At 43.2% G+C, this 21,054-nt stretch overlaps 1 protein-coding gene and 1 pseudogene across 2 annotated transcripts in view; one reads left to right on the top strand and one right to left on the bottom strand.

The window, feature by feature from the left end:
• The first annotated feature begins 4,349 nt into the window (after positions 1 to 4,349).
• Positions 4,350 to 6,526, top strand: LOC141987829 (E3 SUMO-protein ligase KIAA1586-like; annotated as a pseudogene).
• A 10,562-nt stretch (positions 6,527 to 17,088) lies between these two features.
• RUBCNL (rubicon like autophagy enhancer) overlaps positions 17,089 to 21,054 on the bottom strand; it is a 52,073-nt gene continuing 48,107 nt past the window's right edge. For both annotated transcript variants that reach the window (XM_074961019.1, XM_074961030.1), the window contains 4 exons: positions 20,068 to 20,129; positions 18,273 to 18,426; positions 18,058 to 18,148; positions 17,089 to 17,544 (listed from right to left, as the gene is read on the bottom strand). In XM_074961019.1, the coding sequence (XP_074817120.1) occupies positions 17,435 to 17,544; positions 18,058 to 18,148; positions 18,273 to 18,426; positions 20,068 to 20,129 (417 nt within the window). In that variant the 3' untranslated portion in view covers positions 17,089 to 17,434. The remainder of the gene's footprint in view (positions 17,545 to 18,057; positions 18,149 to 18,272; positions 18,427 to 20,067; positions 20,130 to 21,054) is intronic.

Raw genomic sequence — 21,054 nt, 5'->3', positions numbered from 1 at the left:
TGGGGAAGGATGGTTTTGTTGCTTTCTGTTTGAACTTTGCTTTGGTTGCACATTTGCATTGGAAGGGGCGGACTCCAGCAAAAGTCCCTTGCCAGTCTGGGGAGGATGGTCTGCAGTAGGGAAACCGAAGCAGTTCTGAGCATGAGGAGGGACTCCATGAGAAGGCCCTTCCGCACACGTATGAACATGTATGGCTCCAATCCCCATCCCTAATGGTTGAGTGTAGTTTAGAAAGAATGTAAGGTTCCTTCATAGGATGCAGGGAGGGGGAATTGTATTGTGGAGGCACTTGAAATCCCCCCACCCTCTTCTTTTACACACAGAGGTGGAGATCTGCGCATGGAAGACCCACATTCCCATGTGGAGATCTGGTGGGGAGGGGAGAAGGGAGGGAAAATCTGGGCCATGGATAATAGCTAACAGATTTACCTCCCTTAAATAGGACAAGCCTGTGTTCTGGGACCATGTGCTGGTTGTTTGCTTGTGCCGGGAGGCTACAGCTCTGCACCTAATACAGGTACACTTTGACACTGGCTTGCAAAGCTGCCTCAGCATACAAAAGAAGCATGTCCAGTGGGCTGCATGAGTCTTATGATGTTCCTATCTTTTCACGTCTTCTGCTTTTAAGTGCATGGTCTTTTTTCCCTGAAGCTATAGTCTTGACTTGGCAACAGTAATTCTGAAATGAAATGTTTTAGGTTTGGATTGTATCTGGACTCTTGACAACTAACTACTTCCCTGCAGTAAAGGCTCCTCTCCAATGTGTATTTCTTTCGTTTGCTAGCAGATTTTGCACCATTTATCTTCCAGTCAAGAAGAATTGAGACAGTGATTACTTGGTACATCCTATAACTCATCCCAGAAGTTAAGACCTCTCCTGTTAGAGAGTGATCATTTGCTGTAGGCCTCTACAAATGTGCAGACAGAGCAGACTGTAACTCAGTGCAGTTACAAGCACGTGCGTATTGGGCAAGCAAGCTGCTGGGGGGAAAAAATTAAAAACAGGAAAAGTTACAACAGCTCTATGCTTAATGCCTAATGATATTACACATTTGCCTGAGCCGGCTTACAAAACTGTCAACAAAATTGCTGCAGCTATTAAACTTTCTCTCACTCATCAGATGCAAGCCTTCTTTCTGTCCTTACTCACAACCTCGCTACTCTTAGGCCTGGTCTACACTGTGGGGGCGAGGGGAGGGAAATCGATCAAAGTTATGCAACTTCAGCTATGTGAATAACGTAGCTGAAGTCGACGCACTTAGATCTACTCACCGCGGTGTCTTCACTTCTGTGAGTCGGCAGCTGACACTCCCCTGCTGGGAGAGGGAGCACCTCTCGCTCCAGTGGAGTACCAGAGTCGATAGACTAGACGCAATAAGTCGACTCCTGCTGAATCGATCGCTGCCCCTCGATCCTGTGGGTAATGTAGACAGGACCTTAGTGTGACAGTCTGTTCCTCAGCAGTTATTGCTATCTGGAACAGCCTACACGTGTCCCAGCCTAATGTGCCATCCTTGCCTATGGTAAGGACTTCTTAATTCAGCCATGTTTGTCTTGCAACCAGTGTAGCTGCATCAGGGCAAATTCCTCTTGTAGACAAGGAAAGTTGGAGATTGCCCTGGTGAAGTTTATCCTGCTGCACTATGCAGTCCCCCACAATGTCAAATCACAGCTTTCCTGGTTTGCACTTGGGGTTTGCACTGCTGCAGCTATACAGGTTGCTGACCACTGATGGCTGTATCCGGAGCAAATCTCCAGCGTAGGCAAGGCCTACACTTCTTTGTAAATTGCAGCTGAAAGCCCATTATCTCTCTGTTGCTTATTCCTCTTAATCGTTCTCCCTTCTTCTATTATTTGACTTTGATTGTGTGTTTCATTATTATTTGTTAAGGACCATTAACATACCTGGTACTGAACAGGACACAAATATAAGTGATGATACAATGTCTTGTTTTCTGTCATTTATATCAGTGTCAGAGCTTCAGAATCTGTGCACTTAATTCGTAGGTGTGTTTGCTGAACTTGTACAGATGCATGTGGTTGCAAAAATGGACAGTTAGATGCTTCAGCGGCTATTTACATGTGCAAACCCCCAATCTGCATGGGCAGTAAGGTAAGTGGATGCACAAATAAGTTACATAACTTCACAAATGTTTTAGAACTCTTCCTTAGACGCCACATTTGGCGTGCTGCCTTCTAGAATTCAAGTCCACAAAATATTTGAGTGCAATTTGTCTGAAAGATGATATAAAAATGTGATACCAGCTGGACAAACAACTTTACCCGAGTAACCAAAGGTCTAGGAAGTTGTTTCCCCAACTGCCACTCTAATGGAGAAGTAAAAGAGCGCACAACAACTATTACATTTGGCTGTGGGGAAAATATTTTATCTTAGCTTGTTGCTTTCCTCTTGTTCCTACTTCACCTGGCTTAAGCAGAAGCTGTGGGAGAGGCCCCCTGTGTAAATCAAAGGGTCTTTTGCACAACAGCCCTTGCCATTCAGGAAGTGAGAAGGTTTGGCACGAACAGACTAATATTATTACTAATCTGAGGGCAGAAGTGTGAAACAAATGGCAGTAGATGAACATGATCAGCACCAGTGGAAAGCAAGGTTTGCTGCCACCTGCTGTTGAAGTAGGACAGTGACACGTCCATGGGTAAAATGCACTCCTCCTGTCAAGGAGACCGCAGCGATTGGGGGTTTCCTGGCACAGTGGTTGTACCACTTTAAAGCTGCTTTCATGGCCATAGACAGAACATATACAAGTTCTTGAAATTTGCTGGTCAGACAAATAGCATCCTGAGGGCAGCCATGCCCCACCTGTCTCTAAACTTCAGTCCTGCAAGGTGCTGAGGACACTTGCAGACTCACAGGACCAGGGTTTCTAATTCCACATCTAAGGTCGTTACTCAGATTATTTAGACACATAGCTGCCATGTCTCCATATATCATAACCAGTGGTGGATTAGCCACTGGGCCGATGGGGCCTGTGCCCAGGGGCCCCAACCAATGAGGGGCCCCGGAAAAATGGGTGTCCCCGCCCCGACCCCGCTCGACAGCAGGAGCGCCAGGCTGGCAGGGAAGCCCCTGCGTCCAGTGGTGAGCTGGAGCCGGTTCGCACCGGTTCCTGGGAACCGGTTGCTAAATTTTGAAGCAGTTTTAGAACCAGATGTTAAAAATTGTTAGGAAAACAAATGTTATAAAATGATCTTAAAACGAATAATCTTAATCTTATACAATGGTGTAGAAAATAATAGGGCAGGGGTCGGCAACCTGTGGCATGCCTGCCAAAGGCGGCAGGCGAGCCGATTTTTACTGGCACGCTGCTGCCAGCCGGGGTCCGCTGGCCCCACTCAGCCCGCTGCCTGCCTGGGTGAACAGAACTGAGCAGGGCCGGCAGCCGGGACCCCGGCTGGCAGGAGCCGGCGGCCAGAACCCCAGAGCGGTGGCGGGTGAGCCACTGCCGGTCTGGGGTTCTGTCCGCCACCCCGCTCAGCCTGCCGCCGGACTGGAGTTCTGGCCGCTGGCCCCTTGCCAGCTGGGGTGCCAGCCATTGGCCCCTCTCAGCACGCTGCCTGCTTGGGACCCCAGCTGGCAAGGGGCCAGTGGCCAGAACTCCAGTCTGGCGACGGGCTGAGCGGGGTGGCGGACAGAGTCTGGGGTTCTGGCCGCTGGCCCCTTGCCAGACGGGGTCCCAGCCATTGACCCCACTTAGCCCGCTGTCATTCTGGGGTTCCGTGGGGGGCTCAGGTAAATGTAAAATTTATAACTGGCACAGGAAACCTTAAATTAATGAAGACTTGTAATACGGTGTACAAAATAAACTTCAAATGCAAAGGGATGTGGAATTTTAGCAGTTAAAGAGCCGTTTCTACAACAGATAGTTCAAGATTTATGTTGCTATGCGTATGCGCATGTAATGTCACAGGCTGTGACTTGGTTGCATCCAAGTTCGTCCTGACGCAAGACAAACGTCTCGTTTATTATTTTATTAACAGGGGTTGCACTTGCCTCGTTTGTGCACTTGCTCAACTCTTTTCTATACAATTCAACACGACCAGTGAGTCATAGTCGGCCTGTTTGTTTCTAGGAAATTGCGTGTGATATTTCGGTGTGTAATACTAACTGGACTGTTATTCAAAGATTAAAGTTTTCTATTCAATATTATTTACTCTTCATAATGAAACACCAGAAAAGCATTCGTGACTGGTTTTCCACTAAAATGACAAAACCATTAGTCAGTCGTTCTAATAGTGAAAATAATGATTTAAATACTGAAAACGCCAATGACAATAATTTTGGTGATGAAAATATCTGAAATGTTGAATCATCTGAAAATGCGTCCGCAATGGAAGAGGATTTACATGACTGTGAAAATGTGGTACCCAATTGTTGGACTTCCGAGCAGGCACAATATTTTTTAAAGAAATATAATAGCTTGATAATTGAAGGCAAAAAACTTGGCTGTTCCCACTGTGCAAATATGTCACATTTGGGGGTCCTTGGAAGAAAATCTTTACACATTTCTTCGGAATGGCAAAAGTGTACTATTAAAGCATCTGGAACTGATAAAAAAAGTTCAGCAAGCTACATTAAGAAAAAAAATGAAGGAACATTTTGAATCAAGCTCTCATTTGAGAGTTATAAATGTTTTAAATGAATCTAAAAAAGAACCTCTCACTACTGTGATTGATAAAGTTACTGAAAAAAATATTGCAATAACCAGCAAAATTTTCAACATAGTTTACAGCTTAGTAAAAAGAAACCAACCAATGTCAGATATGGAGGATGAAGTAGAGCTACAAATTAAGAATGAAACCGATTTAGGGAACTGCCTACATCCTCGATTTTAGGCCATCAGAATCGTAGAGCATATTGGTGAATTAATAAAACAAATTTTTAGTAAAATCATTGAAAATAATTCAAAGATTTGTATTATTATTGATGAAGCTTCTACAATTTCAAGTAAAACTGTGCTTGTAATTCTTATAAAATGTGAATTACAAGATTCTTCACCAACAATTTTTCTCAATTTAGTGGAATTAGAATCAACAAAAGCAGAAAATATTTACAATGCTTTGAGAAATACATTAACCGATACAGGATTTGACACAGAATATTTAAAGAAAAATTTAATCGGATTTTGTTCTGATGGTGCGAGCACCATGCTTGGACATAAATCTGGAGTTGCTACAAAACTCATTCAAGATTTTCCAAACGTTATAATTTGGCATTGTTTGAATCATTGGCTACAACTGGCTTTAGATGATGCTATAAATGATATTAATGAAATAAGCCATTTCAAGATTTTTTTGGACAAGATTTATGCAATTTTTCATCAGTCAAATAAAAGTCAGTTTGAACTTAAACAAGTTTCGGAAGAACTATATATTGAAATAATCAAAATAGGCTGTGTTTTTGGTCCACGATGGGCTTCTTGTAGTCTTAGAGCTGTCAAAGCGGTCTGGAGAGCTTATGCAGCTCTTTATATTTATTTTTTCAAAAATAAGAAATTTTCTGGCATGGAAAAAAGATTGAGAAACAAAGAATTTTTAAAAGACTTGGCATTGATGATTGACATTTTGGATGAACTTGCATTATTATCAAATGCACTGCAAGCGAGACAATTGAGTTTAACAAAGGCAGATAAGCTAATCAAACGAACGATTGATTTTTTCATACAGTTAAAAGATAGTTTTGGTATACATGAAAATAAAATTAATGAAATGATAGAAAGTGATGCTTTTAAATGCATAGAGTTTGAAGATAATGTAAGGTTTATATCACTGCCACGAGACAAAATAATAGAGTGTATTATTGAAAAAATGAAGGCAAGATTATTAAACGAAAATCACATTAAATATAAAGAAGATAATTTAGGTCATTCTAGTAATACACCTAAAATAGTTGAATTATTCAATGTTATAGATCCCACTTCATGGAATATTGAAGAAGTCAGGTTACCTTGGAAATCAGGAGAAGAAAAAGTGCATGAGTTAAACAAATTCATAAAATTTGTAGTTGATTTAAATGATTTTCATGACTTTGTAGAGAATAACATTCAATCAAAACATCTTCCTGATCCGGAAACAATAAGGAAAGCAAAGCAAATTATGAACACAATTGCAATTACTTCTGCAGAAGCAGAAAGAGCTTTTTCGTTGATGAATATTATTTGTAGTGATAAAAGGGCGAATTTAACAATTACACATATCTCAAGCTTTATGACCATCAATTTGTTGGGAAAACCACTAAATTCCTGGAACCCAATACCATATGTTAAAGCATGGATGAGACGTCATCGATCCGCATTAGATACCAGAGTTCGTGTATCCAACACCAAAGATTATGGAGAAGATCAAGAAGCCATTTGGAAATTACTACCTAATTAGTAATAAATAATGTACTTAAATATTCTTTAAAATATTGCTTGTTGCATCGTATAATTCAATATGAATCTATTACACTTTTTATTTTTAATAATAACTTAAGTAGTTCACATGTAATATTTTAAAATACAAGAAAATAGGCATTTCATTCTTAAATATTATCGTTTGCTTACTCATACATCTCTTCTTTATATTTTCTTCTTTTCAAATGTATTTTAAATTCATTTAAGAAAGCAATACTTTGTTTCTATTGTAATAAACATGTAAAATGTTTATTATTTTTATAGTTAAGTATGACTCCCAATGACTCAATGCATTGCCACTTCTTATGGAAAAAGGTACAAAAAATACATACTATGGCACATCCCTTAAATCAGAACTTTTTATAGGGAACCGGTTGTTAAGATTTTGGCAGCTCATCACTGCCCGTGTCCCGACTCCACTCCGCAGCAGGAGCACTGGGCAGGGCAGGGGAAGTCCCTGTGCCCTGATCCCACACCCTGGCAGAAGCGCCGGCCGGTGGGGGAAGCAACAGAGTCCTGACCCTGGCTGCGGTCCCAGGACTGGAGAAGCTCTCGCTCCCTGCCGTGGCCTCAGACCTGGGGGAGCTCTGACTCCCCGGTGTGGCCTGAGGCCATGGAAAGGGAACAGAACTTCTCCAGTCTGGGGAGCCACGGGGGGTTGTGGGGGGCAGAAAGGAGCAAGCACATTGCGGGGGACGGAATGGGGCAGACTATGGTTGGAAGGGTGCGGGGCCACACGGGAAGAGGCAGAAGGGATGAGGCTGTGGGCGGGGCCACAGGTGGAAGGGGCAGAACAGGGGCGGAACTGCCAGTGGAAGGGGTGGGGAGAGGCCCCCCACTTGCTCTGGCCCGGGGCAGCCTTATTTAAAGAGTACGTGTCTCAAAAAGGCAGCATTACACTAAACAACAGTCACAACTACCTTGGGAAGTTTTCATTGACTTTTCTCTTGTCTGCCTTGTAAATACTTATGAGCTAGCTGGCTGCTCCTCTGGCTAATGCTCTGCACTCAAGTCTAGCCCCTGCAGAGGCAGTGTGCTCTGGAGTGAGGCGGGTTCTCACGTCACTCTTGTGCCAGCTCTCTACTTAATCTAAGAGTTGGACAAATGGACGTCGAAGGGTTCAATTCCTGGTTAAAGGAGGGTTGCTGCAATTCAGGAGCTTGATGAAGTGGCAAAAACCATGGGATCAGCCAGAGACTATCCCACCAAAAAAACCATTTTCCTTCAACTATTTATCCCACCTTCTGCTATGAATTCCTCCTGGCATTTCGCTTAAACACGATTCTCCTTCCTCTCCTGTTCTAAATGATTGCAGCTGTGCATTGTTGTTGCATTTCAGCCTAGAGGTAGCTACATTATAATAGTGAAGTGATTCCTATTTAAACTATTAAAGCAGATGGGGACTGTCAGAGCTACATCAATACAAGGGGGTCAGAAATAGAACATTAACTGTATAGTCCTTTGAATTTTAGAACCAAGTGTTTTGCAGAGGAACAGTTACAATCCCTGGAACGAAACCAACACCTGTGGACTTGGTTGCAGATGGATGCAAATCTTGAACTATATTCTTAAAGGCAGCCAAGATCTCACAAGCTGGAACAGCCACTCTCATTTTGGGCCAAAATCTCATTAGAACAGCTCCAAGATTTCAGTACCATTAAAGCCTAAACCCTAGCCCAGATTCAGCTTCAAAGTCCAAACCCGAGCCTAACCAAACTGGGATTTGAGCACCACCTTCTGAGTCAGTGTGTTACTAATAAAAGAAGACACATGCCGAATTCAAAACCACACTTTCAAGCACGTTCACCCTGTAAAAGGGGAAGACTAGGAGTTAACCAGACAGATATTGGTTCTGAAAGAGGAAGCTTCTCAGGACAGCTGTGCAGTTACTTCTGCTTTCCTGCATCTCTACAACTGCTAGCAATGTGCTTACGCCTTGCTCTTTGGAAATGTCACTAAATATGCAAATTATTAAGAGACTGAAGTTAAGCATTGCGTTGGCCCTGAAGCAGCACGTTCCACTCACTGTTTATTAAAGTCCCTGACAAATCCCAGTCACTGTGGGCCAGATTCTCTGTTGTGCCCTCGTTACGCTGGGCTCAGAACTGACACTGATTTTCGCGGGATTCTCTAGCCCAGCGCTTCTCAAGCTAGCTGATGTGGGGGACTGGCAATTTTTTTTCCCAATGTGCGCGCAGACCAGAAGCCGATGGTGCCAGTCCGCGGATCACCTCTTTAAGTAGGACTGCTGTAGCCTACACAAACTTGCCGTAGCTCCTAAGAGACCACTGCGAGCGAAGAATTGCTCTGGCTGTTCCCGCACCCCTGTCATGCCCCTTCCCACCTCTGCCCCACAGCCTGCATTGGGACTTCAGAGAGGGCAGCGAAAGCCAACTCTGCTGCCACACACCCAGGCTGGGGGAATCCCCAGCATGACATTGACTTTAGCGGTGGTTTCCGTAGCAGGGACACCATTCACCTGGCTCCCCCTTGTGGCCAGAGGTGTTTCAATGGCACACTCCATCTTCCCCCTCTCTTCCGTGCCCCTTGGAAGCACTGGGTAGTCTTTCTCAAGGCTATCACCAGATCTCCCCTGAAACTGGGTCAGTAGCCCAAAATAATCCTCAGTGTCCCAAACACAAACACAGTAACCCCATAGTTCCAACCCATGTCCAATGCTCCTGATTACAACAGAGCCTTTATTCTATCCAGCAGAAGTCTAGCCTTCCAGCTCTGCCTTCTTTCCTCAGTCAGCACATGTCCTGCTCTGAGGAGAAAAGGTGGCATATATACTACCCTCCTGCTGAGCAATCCTCCTGATTGGCTGAAAGAGAGGTGCCCTGCCCCCACTACAGGGCTTCAGATTCCAGGCCCTTAGAGTAACAGTGTCCTGGGATCTTCCCATCCCACTGCTAATTCCTCGGGAACACTGCCTTTCTTCCGGTTTTGGTTGCTTCCTGAGCCTAGGATCACACCAACACCTCCTTGAGAGGGCATCTTCTGGCTCCCTTTAGGCATCAAGAACCAGTACACCCCATTACAGTTCCTTTTATGAACAGAGGGGAAGGGGTGATATTCTGCTCCAGTGCATTCAGCTGCCATATTGCTTCAGAGGAACCCTTATGCTGTGATTTAGTAATAATATCCCATTCAAAGGTGTCAGTCATTGCACTACTGCAGTTCCAGTTAATCTGTACTGGCACTGTGAAAAGAGAATTGAAATGTGTAACAGGATATTAACCAGCCACATCAATCATATTTGTCGCAACTGAAGGGTCTGCTAAGCTATTGTTCTCAGACTGAAAACTAGAGCTGCGCAGATAAGCTGCCTTGTGGATCCCAATAAGTTAAGGCTAGCTTAGTGTTAGAATATCAGAGAAAACATGCAAGCAAACCCCAACTGAGATAGGAAGCAATTTTTATTCATACTGTTTGATTTCCTCTTCCAATTCATCAATCAAAACCAGATGGGAAAGTATGAGCTCTACTAATTCTAAAAATTTGAAAGATAAAGAGCCAGATTTTAAAGGTATTTAGGCACCTAAAGATAGGAGCTAGAGGGATTTTCCAAAGTAGCTGTCTAATACCCATTCATTAGGGGTTAGGTACCCAACCTGCTTTGAAAAACTCACTCGTCCCCTCTGCATTTTTAGGAGTCTAAATGCCTTTAAAAATCTGGCGCATGCTGGCTTTTTATCTTGTTTCACTGAAATCTCTGGAAGCCCATTATCTGTTCATGATTACATCTTCATCAGACCAGTCAAACAGGATTCTTACTGGTGAAACCTTCTTTTACACAAGCTCTGTAGGATGCTTTCCACCTAATTAGCATTGTTTGATAGGGGTGAAACCTTCTTTTACACAAGCTCTGTAGGATGCCTTCCACCTAATTAGCATTGTTTGATAGGGGTGAAACCTTCTTTTACACAAGCTCTGTAGGATGCCTTCCACCTAATTAGCAATGTTTCATAGGGGTTTAACATAGAATCTCCAAACTTCCGAGTGAAATGAGTGGTCAAAGACTCACCTGTGAACAGTACAACAATTATTACAACACATGCAAAATAAAAATAAGTACAGATACAATCACTGAGAGAAACTTTGAGCTGTTTTACAGTGTTCAGATCGCTCGCTGATGGAATTTAAAATACAGCTACAGCTGGCTTTCAGATAGCACCCTCCACATTAAAAGTGCAGACATCAAGGTTACTTTCATTGGAAATGTATAGGTTAACTAATTCAGACATACAGGGAAAATACATAGAGTTGAGATTCCATCACTGAAACAATTAACTAGGCTCTGCATATAGAAATACATGTTCATAACAATGATTCCTAATAATGTAGATATTTTCATCCATTAATTTGAATGGTGTACGATCTACTGCTGGAATTATAGAGCTCAGTGAAGCTGTTTAATTATCCAAAGTATCTTCTTACTCTTGCAGTGAAACCTGTACTTGTGCTCACATGCTATGCTTGTCCTTCCCCTATTGAAGTCAATGGCAAAACTCCCTTTGACTTAAATGGGGCCAGATTTCACCCCAGGAGCCTTCATGAGGGTTGCTAACAGGCTTCCCATGAACATCTATTTCTAAGAGCACATGTCATCAAGTATTCTCAAGCAGTGCAACTGTTGTGTGTGCAGGGACTTATACCATCCCTTGTAAGAGTCCTTCCATCTCTCCTTACCCATGTGAGTGATGAGGATTAGGACCCTCTCCCTCAAACGTATGACAATTTTCCTCCTTTGCCTACAGCATTCCATAAGGACCACCCCTTGCCGATCACCCTGCTCAATGGAACTATTTGCGTAGCTTTACTAATAGTAAGCAATTATACTTTGAGTCGGTTAGCAACTTTGATAGCACAAGCCTGACTATACAGTACTCTCAAGGAATTCAGTGGGATTTCCATGCACAGCATGAGCAGGATTTTACTCTTCGCTGACGTTCTAGAAGAGCTCTCTACTACATTTTGCTAAGAGATGCTGTCTTTTGCTGCCCTTTTTTCTGTGCTTGTTCCCTCACACTTTGCTTTAATATTATAAGATCTCATACATGATAGTCACCCATTCAGTAGAGACCTGTTCAGTAAAGCTTTGTTACATACTTCCATATTAAATCAAGGTGCACCCAGCAATCTAGTTGGGGATTGGTCCTGCTTTGAGCAGGGGGTTGGACTAGATGACCTCCTGAGGTCCCTTCCAACCCTGATATTCTATGATTCTATGAATCTGCAACATTATGACTTCCTAAGGAAGAGTCTGCCGGGTTTTGGAGATGGAAGATGTCACCCATTATTAGTAGTATTTCCATAGCCCCAAGGAACCCTAGTCATGGACCCAGACTCCATGATGCCAGGCTGTACAAACAGAACAAAAAAAGATTGCAAGCTTGTCAGGGCAAGGGCTATCTAACCAGACAAGACAGACAAGGTGCCAGAAGGGGTATAACACACAAGCAGAGCGAACAATGTGATGGCAGCAAATGGCCTGTCAGTTCCATAATGACGACTATTTTTTGGAAGGGTTTAGTTAGGACAGGATAAGTTAAAGGGAAGAAGAGGGGACATTGACAGGCAGGCAGGCGAGAGGGGCAGAGAAGGGAGAAGAGGGTAAGAGGAGTAACACTGATGTGATGGCCCACATCCATAAAGGGATATAGGAGTTTCACAGGAACACCCCTGTGATCAGCAAAGACTGAGTTTGGTGCCTAGGCTTCCTATACAGTACAATGAATGGGGAGAGAAAGGCACCTTAAAATGCGATCTACAACAGTCAGTATGCCAGGAGGGAGCTTCAGATAGCCAATGGGAGATTGTGTGGGAGATGTGTGGTGTGTCTTCTAAGCCCCACCAATGGGAGATGAGAGGTGTGTGTTCTAAGCCCCGCCCCTCACAGAAACAGGCACCAAAGTCCAGGGTGCAAGGAGGTGTCTATTTCTGCTAGTGATCCACAGAAAGGAACTGAAACCCTTCCCCACAAGGAGAAGGTGGTGATGCCTGTCACAATTTCAGGGTTAACTGCATCTTTGACCCTTCCCTCCTGGTCTTCCTTGAGGGCACCCACTTAAGGTTTCAGGCTCCCAGCCGTTCCTTTTCTCAGGTAGAGACCCATCTCTCTCTCCCTTCAGAGCAGGGATGTAGGTTTGAAATCCCTCTGCATCTCACTGGATTTTCCCAGCTGGTCTGACCACGGTCCAGCAGCTGTGGTTAACCTTTCTCCAGGGGCTACAACAGTGCACACCGACCAGCCTTCACAAAGCAAAATACATTTATTCTTAGGGTTAAAGCATTCCAGAGAAAACATGTAACAACTCCTGTACACATTCTAAAAGTTGACCAGAGGTCACCCACCAGTCTAATGGGGTCCTCGTCTGCCAACTCTCCTGCACGGGCTGGGGTGGCCCCTTGGACAGAGGCTCCTGTCAGCTGAATTAAAAGAAGGCCTTGTTAGTTTAAACTCAATATCTTGTACCAAAAGCCCTTTGTCTGTTGGTCACCGGAGAACCCAGTTTGAACCAGTATACACAAGCCTCCCCAGGGTGGTATTTCTCTGGAGGTGTTACAACCTGAGTTCACACAACTCCACCCATCCCTGTTTTTGATTCCTGGAGGAATTGCGGTAACCCTCCCCCTGTGGGAGTTGCATACAATCTCTGGCCAACAGAGACGCATAATCTATAATACAGTATGGTCCCAAAGACAGTGTTCACCTTTTCACTTTAGCCCAGTGTTTACAGCACTGGTCTGGGATGTGAGACACCCAGGATCAATTCCCTCCTCAGCCACAGGGGGAGAAACAAACTGAACAGGTGACTCCCAACCCTCTCAAGTGTGTGCTCTACCCACTGCACTATGGGGTATTGTGATGTGGGGCTCCCTTAATCTCTCCTGTTGAAGCTGTTCCAGTTTGGATAGATAAGAAAGCCATTGCAGCAGAGATGGGTACCCTAACGACCAGGTTACAGAATTATGCTCTTGCTACCTCACCCGATGACTAAGAATTTATCCACAGTGGAACAACTTCAATTGGAGACATTGAGGGACCCCCCATCACACTATTCCATAGCTTAGTGCTTAGAGCACAACCCCCATTCAAATCCTCTCCCCCTCTGCCTGAAAGGGGGATTGAACCCGCATCTCCCACATTGCAGACGAGTGCTCTAACCACTGGGCTAAATGTTTAAAGTTAGTGCCTCCTTGGACCAGATTTTGAATGGAACCTGATCCATTAGGCACACCTACTGGATTGGACCCCAAGGATGAGATAGGCACTCCTCCACTAGCTTCCCTCAGTTCATGGATCACTCTGGGGCTCGGGCAGGAGCCAGGTGTCTGGATGCGTAGAGAGAGGCAGAAATTTAGGTCCCAAGGGAACTTTTACATCAGGAGTTTAAATGTGTACAGGGTCAGGTGGCAGCTGAGTGGCGGTTTTGTGGATGACATTGGTGACTAAAACTGGGGCTTGGACACTGAGGTAACTTTGCGGATCTGCATTGAGGAGACACAGAGATGGGTAGATTGGAGCAAACAGCCAATCAGCATGGGGAAGAGGAAGTCCATCAAAACTGTAGAAAGTTCCCCAAAGGAACTTTGGCTGCTTCTGCCTCTGCCACCTGGAGTCTCTGGCTGGCTCTTTGTAGAGGCTTTCCTCTGAGGCCCACATGACAGGGGAAATGGAGACAACACCTGGTCCTAATGCCCACAGACCCATGCTAATGCCTTGGACCGATTCTGTCCAAGCCAAACATTTTCCAATGTTATCCCCAAATAAGATACACAGCGCACCATTTTCAGTCTTGTTCTAGCTGCTATATGCCCACAGCTGTCTGGGAACTCCTCTGCTGCCAGAGGAATCCCCGGCTGGCACAGAGGATTTACCTTCTCCCCTAGTTTGGGAATGGAGCATGGGAAAGGGGGGCAAGGGGCCTGTTGTGTTCAGGTTATTCTCAGCTGCCAGAGTGGACCGCTACGATAGGGCCCAGAACAGGCCCCAGTGCTGCCAGAATCCAGGGCCCATAGATGTGGCAACTGACCACTGTTGAACATCCCTCCCAGCTTCCTCTGCATTGGGCCAAGCACAGTTTACATGCCCCTCAGCACTGGAGTCTTGATCTCTTGGTGGCAGCTTCTGCAGCGGAGCTTCCTCAGTACAAACACTTATGTCACAACAGCCTCTATAACCTTGTGCAGAGCGGCGACAAACCTCTTGGCACCTTCTGTGGTGCACAGCGGGGATTACAACGAGGTATGCCTAGTCATGTAAGTCTACGTTTTACAGTTTGTAACGGGATAAGTTAATGACACTCAGGACAGGTTAAAATGAAGTACTTTCAGCTCACATGCTCCACAGACAGCTGACTGGGCATTTTCAGTCCCTTTCCATGTTACTTCACATCACCTACTGCTACCTCCTTTTCTTATTTTGTCTTGTCTCTCGAACACGGCAGCAACATTTGGGGTTTACTATGGTAGCATTCTCCATTTCACTGCTTTGTTTCTTTGGGTTCAAAATACCAATAGCAAAAAAGTATACTTGGTTTACTTGAGCAGCCCCCCTCAGAAAACGCATCCTATCAACCAGCCATCACTAAACAAACTGGCTAGTTTAGCTTCCCCAAAAGCCTCATTCTGGCCCTGGCCAAGAGACAAATGACTATTTATCAAACTCTTGCGAAGGTCTTGGGGCATAATGTCCTGTTGGCGCTAACTGTTCCAGCAACTCTTCGATACTAGGGCTGTGAACAGACACAAATATTTCAGTAGGGTTTCATACTGTTGAAAGCAGCCCCATATACAGTCAATTCCCAACAAGACAAATTATAAACACTGTAGGGTGCCAAAGACACCCTTGACCACTGGAGAACTTTACAGGGCCTATGAATGGCGAAATTAACATCAAAGAGTGAAAAACCCAGGCTGTATCCCCAGATACACACACTTTTAATTTAAAGAAATAGACCATTTATTTGGGTCTGCGCTTCCACCCAAGCAGGCGAGCCAGGATACTACAGCGGATTGAGGTATGTGTCAGTCCACAACAGAATTTCAGCAGCTCCAAAAGAACAAGAAAGATGAAGGGAAGAGGAGAACTGTAGGATATGAAAGTTCTGTAGTTATATAATAAATAGGCTAAGTGAAAAAACTTGTAATGCTTTTTAAAACACGTTTACCCCCTCCCCCTCAACAAGTAGCTTGTGATTTTCAAATTTATTCAAAGGTTTTTTATTGTTTTTAAACTCAACTTTTGATAAGTTTGAATTCAAGTGGTGATGCTTAGCAATGATTGGTCAGGTGATTCAAGTGGTACTCAACCAGCCTGATTAAAATTAGCATAGATTATTTGTGTGCACATGCACAAAAACTCATTTTAACATTCCTCTTTCTGCAAACATTTGTGGTGAGAAAACTCATTCATTAGATTATTCACGGAAAGCACACACAACCAAATAAAGCTTAAGTGAACATTTTCCCCTTATTTAAACAAACCCAGTAGTCCTGCAAATTGTTCTATACAGGGCTTAAGGCAACTTCTTTCATAAAATGTAAATCCCTATAGCAAATCCATTAATGTGGCTTATTCAGTTTTGCGTTCAGATGCAGCAACTAACACTTGCATCATATTAAATGTAGCCAACTCTGTAGGTGTCTCACCATTTGACGTCACTCACTTCTCTGCAGTTTCATGTCTGTTTGCAGATCTCACATAACAGTCATCGATGATAATCTTACATCTATGCAATAAGCAGTTACATTTTGTTTCCATCTACAGGAAGATAAGAACTGCATATGAGAACTTGTAATGTGTATTGTGAAAGATTTTCACCTTGGAAGTGAATCGCAACAGCTTCCAGGTTCAGAGTCCCATTCTCTTTTAGTATAGCATTAGTGTTTGAATGGATATTTAAGGGGAAGGGTGTTTGAAAGTCCCATAGGAAATCAGACATTCAATGACAGAAGCAGATCCAGTGTCTTAAAGGCATTTAGCTAGGGAGAAAGTACCTTTGGGACATGCTCTCCAGATCAATGTCTACAGTAACCCCTCCTGTAAATGTTGGGGGTCTCGGTCAGTGGGTGTCCGTTGCTATTGCAGTGAAGCTTGAACCACGTGTGCTGTCACCACACTGAGGCAAGTGCCACAGGAGTAGGAGTGAGTGATATAGGTTCAGGCAATAGCTCAGCACTTCTGAGTGCATGAGCCACTTCCATGGCTGGCTTCGTTAGAAGCATCTGCAGGAGCAGGTGAGGAAAGCAGTCCGTTTTCAAAGAGATACCCAGTACTTGGCCTGTAGAAGTCAGCAAGCCTGCAGCGTTGGACAGAGTGGATTCAGGGTCATGTCTCTCTCTCCCTCTCTCTCTACATGCCCTCCCCAAGTAGCCTGGCATCTCTCAGGTTGGAAAGTGCCGCCCCAGAGGTTAGTACAGGTCTCTTTTTAAAACAAAACTGATCCACCATTTTGAATTAGGATGCTTACCAGGATAACATTTTCAGGTTAATTTTTTTTTTTTAATCAAACTTGAAAGTCAAGGCATTTCTGTAGTATTGTTTCAAAGAGGAGAAAAAATTCTGCACATTTTATCACCTCTTGCTTGTAATAAAAATCTGACAGGGTTAAAAGAGTTTTTCAACCTTGTTTATTGTCTCTACATTGCATGCAAAGTTACATATGGGAACTGTCAACTTGTCAAATATAAAATAACAATAACAATAATAAAAACAAATTCAGAAACAAAAAGAGTAAAAAACCAATAGCAGCAAAATATTAATGATGGCATACACTTAAACTGATCACATTAAAAACTATTTTCTGTCAGGACAGGTATTCAAGCATAATATTAAAACCTTATTCTTTTTTTAAAAAGTCACATTACAAAATGTTAACACGGCAGGATGATTTAAAAATACCAATGTTTAAAACAACATTATCCACCCTGTAGACAGACGCCATATATATCTGTATCTAGTTTCTTCAGAGGTATATACAGAAAACTGTGTGCCTCTTCAGAGTAATCCAGTCTCACATAGCCACAGATGGAGCTTCCAAAATCATCCTCCGAGCAGCTATTCTCTGACATTTGGGGCACTCTCCAGACTTGAAACACTGATTGTGGAAGCACGCTTTGCAAACTGTTTACACACACAAGCATATGGGGAAAACTGCATCAATAATTGTATTCCTTGAAGGATGGTAGTTTATCCCGATACGAAAGTAACTGAAGAAGACTCATGACCAGGACAATGAAGCACAATGTAACAAGGTTAATTCCATATTTTGATCCCAAGCCAATGAACCTTGAGGTCAATTGGAGTCTTTCCATTGACTTCAATGGGCACTGGATTAGGTCCAGAAAAATCTGATGTAACAGCACTACATTTGCTATTTCAAACTCAAACTGAGATACGTAAACCCATACCAAGAACACACTTGAATTTTGTTTTAACTTACATGCAGACAACACATCCAAGTTTTCAAATATACAATAAACTCACTGAGACAAGAGAGTTTGAAATCAGTGGGACTACTCACATGCTTACAATTAGGTACGTGCTTAAGTACCTTGCAGATTCGGGGCCTGAAATATTATACATGCACGCACACACGTGCTCACAAGAAAGAAATAGCTTTGGGATGGAACATACCTGTACATCTTTTGCATGTGGCAGTCTGAAATGGGAAGAGTACATCTGAGCTCTGGCAAAATTCACAAATAAATCCCTTGGCTTGACAAAGCTAGAAGAATTGAAAAAGAGTTAATTACTTTTTTGATGTTTATTAAAAGTTCATATTTATAAAAAAAATATGGTCAGTTCTGGCTATTCTTCAGGTTATATACCAGACACAGCGATTCCCTTACCTCGCAGTTTTCTACATGAGATGTGGAGCTTTTTAGAATATCCCTGAGAAGAGGCACTAACAGCCCTCGTTTAATCTTCACCAAGTCATCCATTGAGAACAGATGCAGCTCTGTCGTCAGGTGGCTGGAGACCTGTTCAAATTCTTTCAATACACTATAGATTTAAAAAAAAAAAAAAAAGTTAAATTACAAAGTGACATGTTTATTGAGAGCATGTAGTAAGTGGAGACAGCCAAGTCTCATCAACCAGGAAGAACATAAAATTGATACCTCTATACATAGCAGAACTGAGTTAAAGGGCACCTGTGAATTTTGCAAAAAGCCTGAAAGTTATAAAAAATTGTTTCCTGCTTCTTAACTAACCTTAGAAGAAAGGCTATTAAGTCTTGCCTATCCAGTTTCTGCTGGAGTGTTCGTTGGAAGGCTACAGCGAGAACTTTCTTGGCTTGTGGGTGAGGGTGTATGGGGGTCATTATTTAACATAGCTTTTTCTCCCGAAGTTTGAGTTCAATAAGTATTTAAACTAAAAAAAATTCTGTTCTCAATTGTGGAGGCATGAATCTTGTCATATGCAATAACCCCACCCGTTCACTGCTCATCCGCAGAACGCTCACACAGAAACAGCATCGGCCGCTTGCTATTCGAATGCACACAAAAAGAAGTAAGTGGTTGTTGGTTCTGATGTGGTTGGGGGGGGTTTTGGTGGTGGGAGTGTTAAAAAGCCTTTTAGACTATTCAGCCACTGCAGCAAGCGCAAGAGGAGCACTATTGTTGTGCATTTTAACTTTCATTTGCTAACCATAATTGGATGGAGAAAGAGTGCATCAAAAATGCTTAGTTTTGACAATAATATTTTCATCAGTCATTGAATCGTTATTGTTCCTAGCCCCACGGTAGAGAGAGAGAGAGACTAAACATTTACTTTTTTTTTTGTAATTTTACTAATTTATTTTCTTATTTACTTGCCTGGTTTCTAAAAGACCTCTAATTCTGTGGGTGTAAGCGATAGCATTTAGATGTCTTACCCAGAACTCAGCTCAGTGTCCAAGTGCTATCATCTGCACCCACAACTAATTGCAGGTGCAAAACAGAGGTCCCTTATTTTTCCATTTTATAGTTACTACATTAAGCATTGCAGGCAAGCATTTGATTTAGACAAAAAACAACAACATTTCCTGGAAGAACATCTTGCTTTTCTTTAAACCCACCAATGTTCCCTAAAGCCACAGAGAAGTTAGGCTGATTGTGTAATGAGAGAAAGTAGTCAGAGCTGCCTAACTCAGGCAGAATATGCACATTTTCTACAGCTTGTTTTGTGTCATTAGTTAATGAAGATGGAATGAATACAGTCTACTAAAGAGCCATGATTTGAGCAACATATGGAATAACCGCTCTAGTCACCTTAGAAAAACTTTGAACAGACATTACATTGCTGAGCAAGGACACTCACATTGTTCCTCCAAGAGGAATAGTATCAGAAGGACGAAAGAAAAAAATCTGCCAAAAATTATTACACACGTCGAATCATTAATCAAGTCTCACAAGGGTTTCTACAATGGTACTGGAGAAAAAACAAGCTGCCTTATAAAATACACTATCACTTGACATTTGCAATAAATAAATTTGCAATAGATAAATTTGCAGGGGAAAGGAAGACGATATCAGAATTTCTGTTGATCATACAGAACTAACTTCCTTAAAAGTACATGATTAAAAATTCATCTGGAGGGGGAAGCTCCATGAATAACTATTGTACTTCTACCAAGTATTTGCTATACTTAATCATGCTCCATACCTTTCAGCAAACCTGCAGGTTTTCAGTAGTTTTTTAATATGCAAAAGCTGTTCTTGTATCTCCTAAAGGACGAAGGGTAGATAAATGTAGTATTTAAAATGAAAAGCAGAGCAGCATATTTAAACATTCAGAAGTGTTTAAGAGCAGTAATTTAGACAGTAATATTTAAAAATTAGCATTTCACCATAGAGCAGTTTTAGTTTAAAATTAGGAAAAATACAGCAGAGGGTTAGACAGATCAGCTATATAATGCACCAAAAGGCCTACCCCACAAGTGAGTATGCATGGCCAAAACATACAACCTGAAGCTGCAGGTTGTTCCTGCAGGATCAAAAGACTAGATAAAATCAATTGCTATGCCCCAGGGCAGGGGGAAGAGTTTATAAGCCCTTCCCTTGGGTTCACAAGAGCCAATAGACTTGTGCTGCACCCTTTTGTCCAACCAGTCAGCCACAGAGCCACCCTCCTCTCCCCAACCCACAGGGAGGTCAGTGTGCCCACAAGAAGGGGAGGGGGAGTGTGAAATCCTTAGAGGAGCCAACTATTTTCTTTCCCCTGCTGGCCTAGACACAGCTGCTTCATGGGCAGAGAGAGGCAGCCAATCTAACTGCTGGTCTCTCCTGGTGGCAGGTACTTGTTCAATAGGGCATCCAATTCCCTGATAAACTGGACATCTCTTAAACAAGGTGGGCAATAGGATTGTGGCTCCTAAAACCCCCTCTTCCCCATCCCTTTAACCCTCATCGGAGTCGACAGCGGTGGGGTCCCAGCAGGTGGATTGGAACAGCAGGAGAAAAGGGAGGCTGGTAGCAGCCCTCCTGCCCTCAGGTGCTACAGGTAACAAATGAAGAATGGCCTGCACTGGATGAGTTATTGCCGGATAGTGCCCAGATATGTTACTTAATAAAGCAGCAACCTAATTAAACCAGATTCCTGGGGTCTAGTCTTTCTTCTGGCAGCGTGCAGGACAATGCCACACACTTCAAT

The sequence above is a fragment of the Natator depressus genome, chromosome 1 (assembly GCF_965152275.1).
Source record: "Natator depressus isolate rNatDep1 chromosome 1, rNatDep2.hap1, whole genome shotgun sequence".
Lineage (NCBI taxonomy): Eukaryota > Metazoa > Chordata > Testudines > Cheloniidae > Natator > Natator depressus.
Note: the sequence above shows the minus strand (reverse complement) of the source record. Positions and strands in the feature narration are given on the sequence as shown.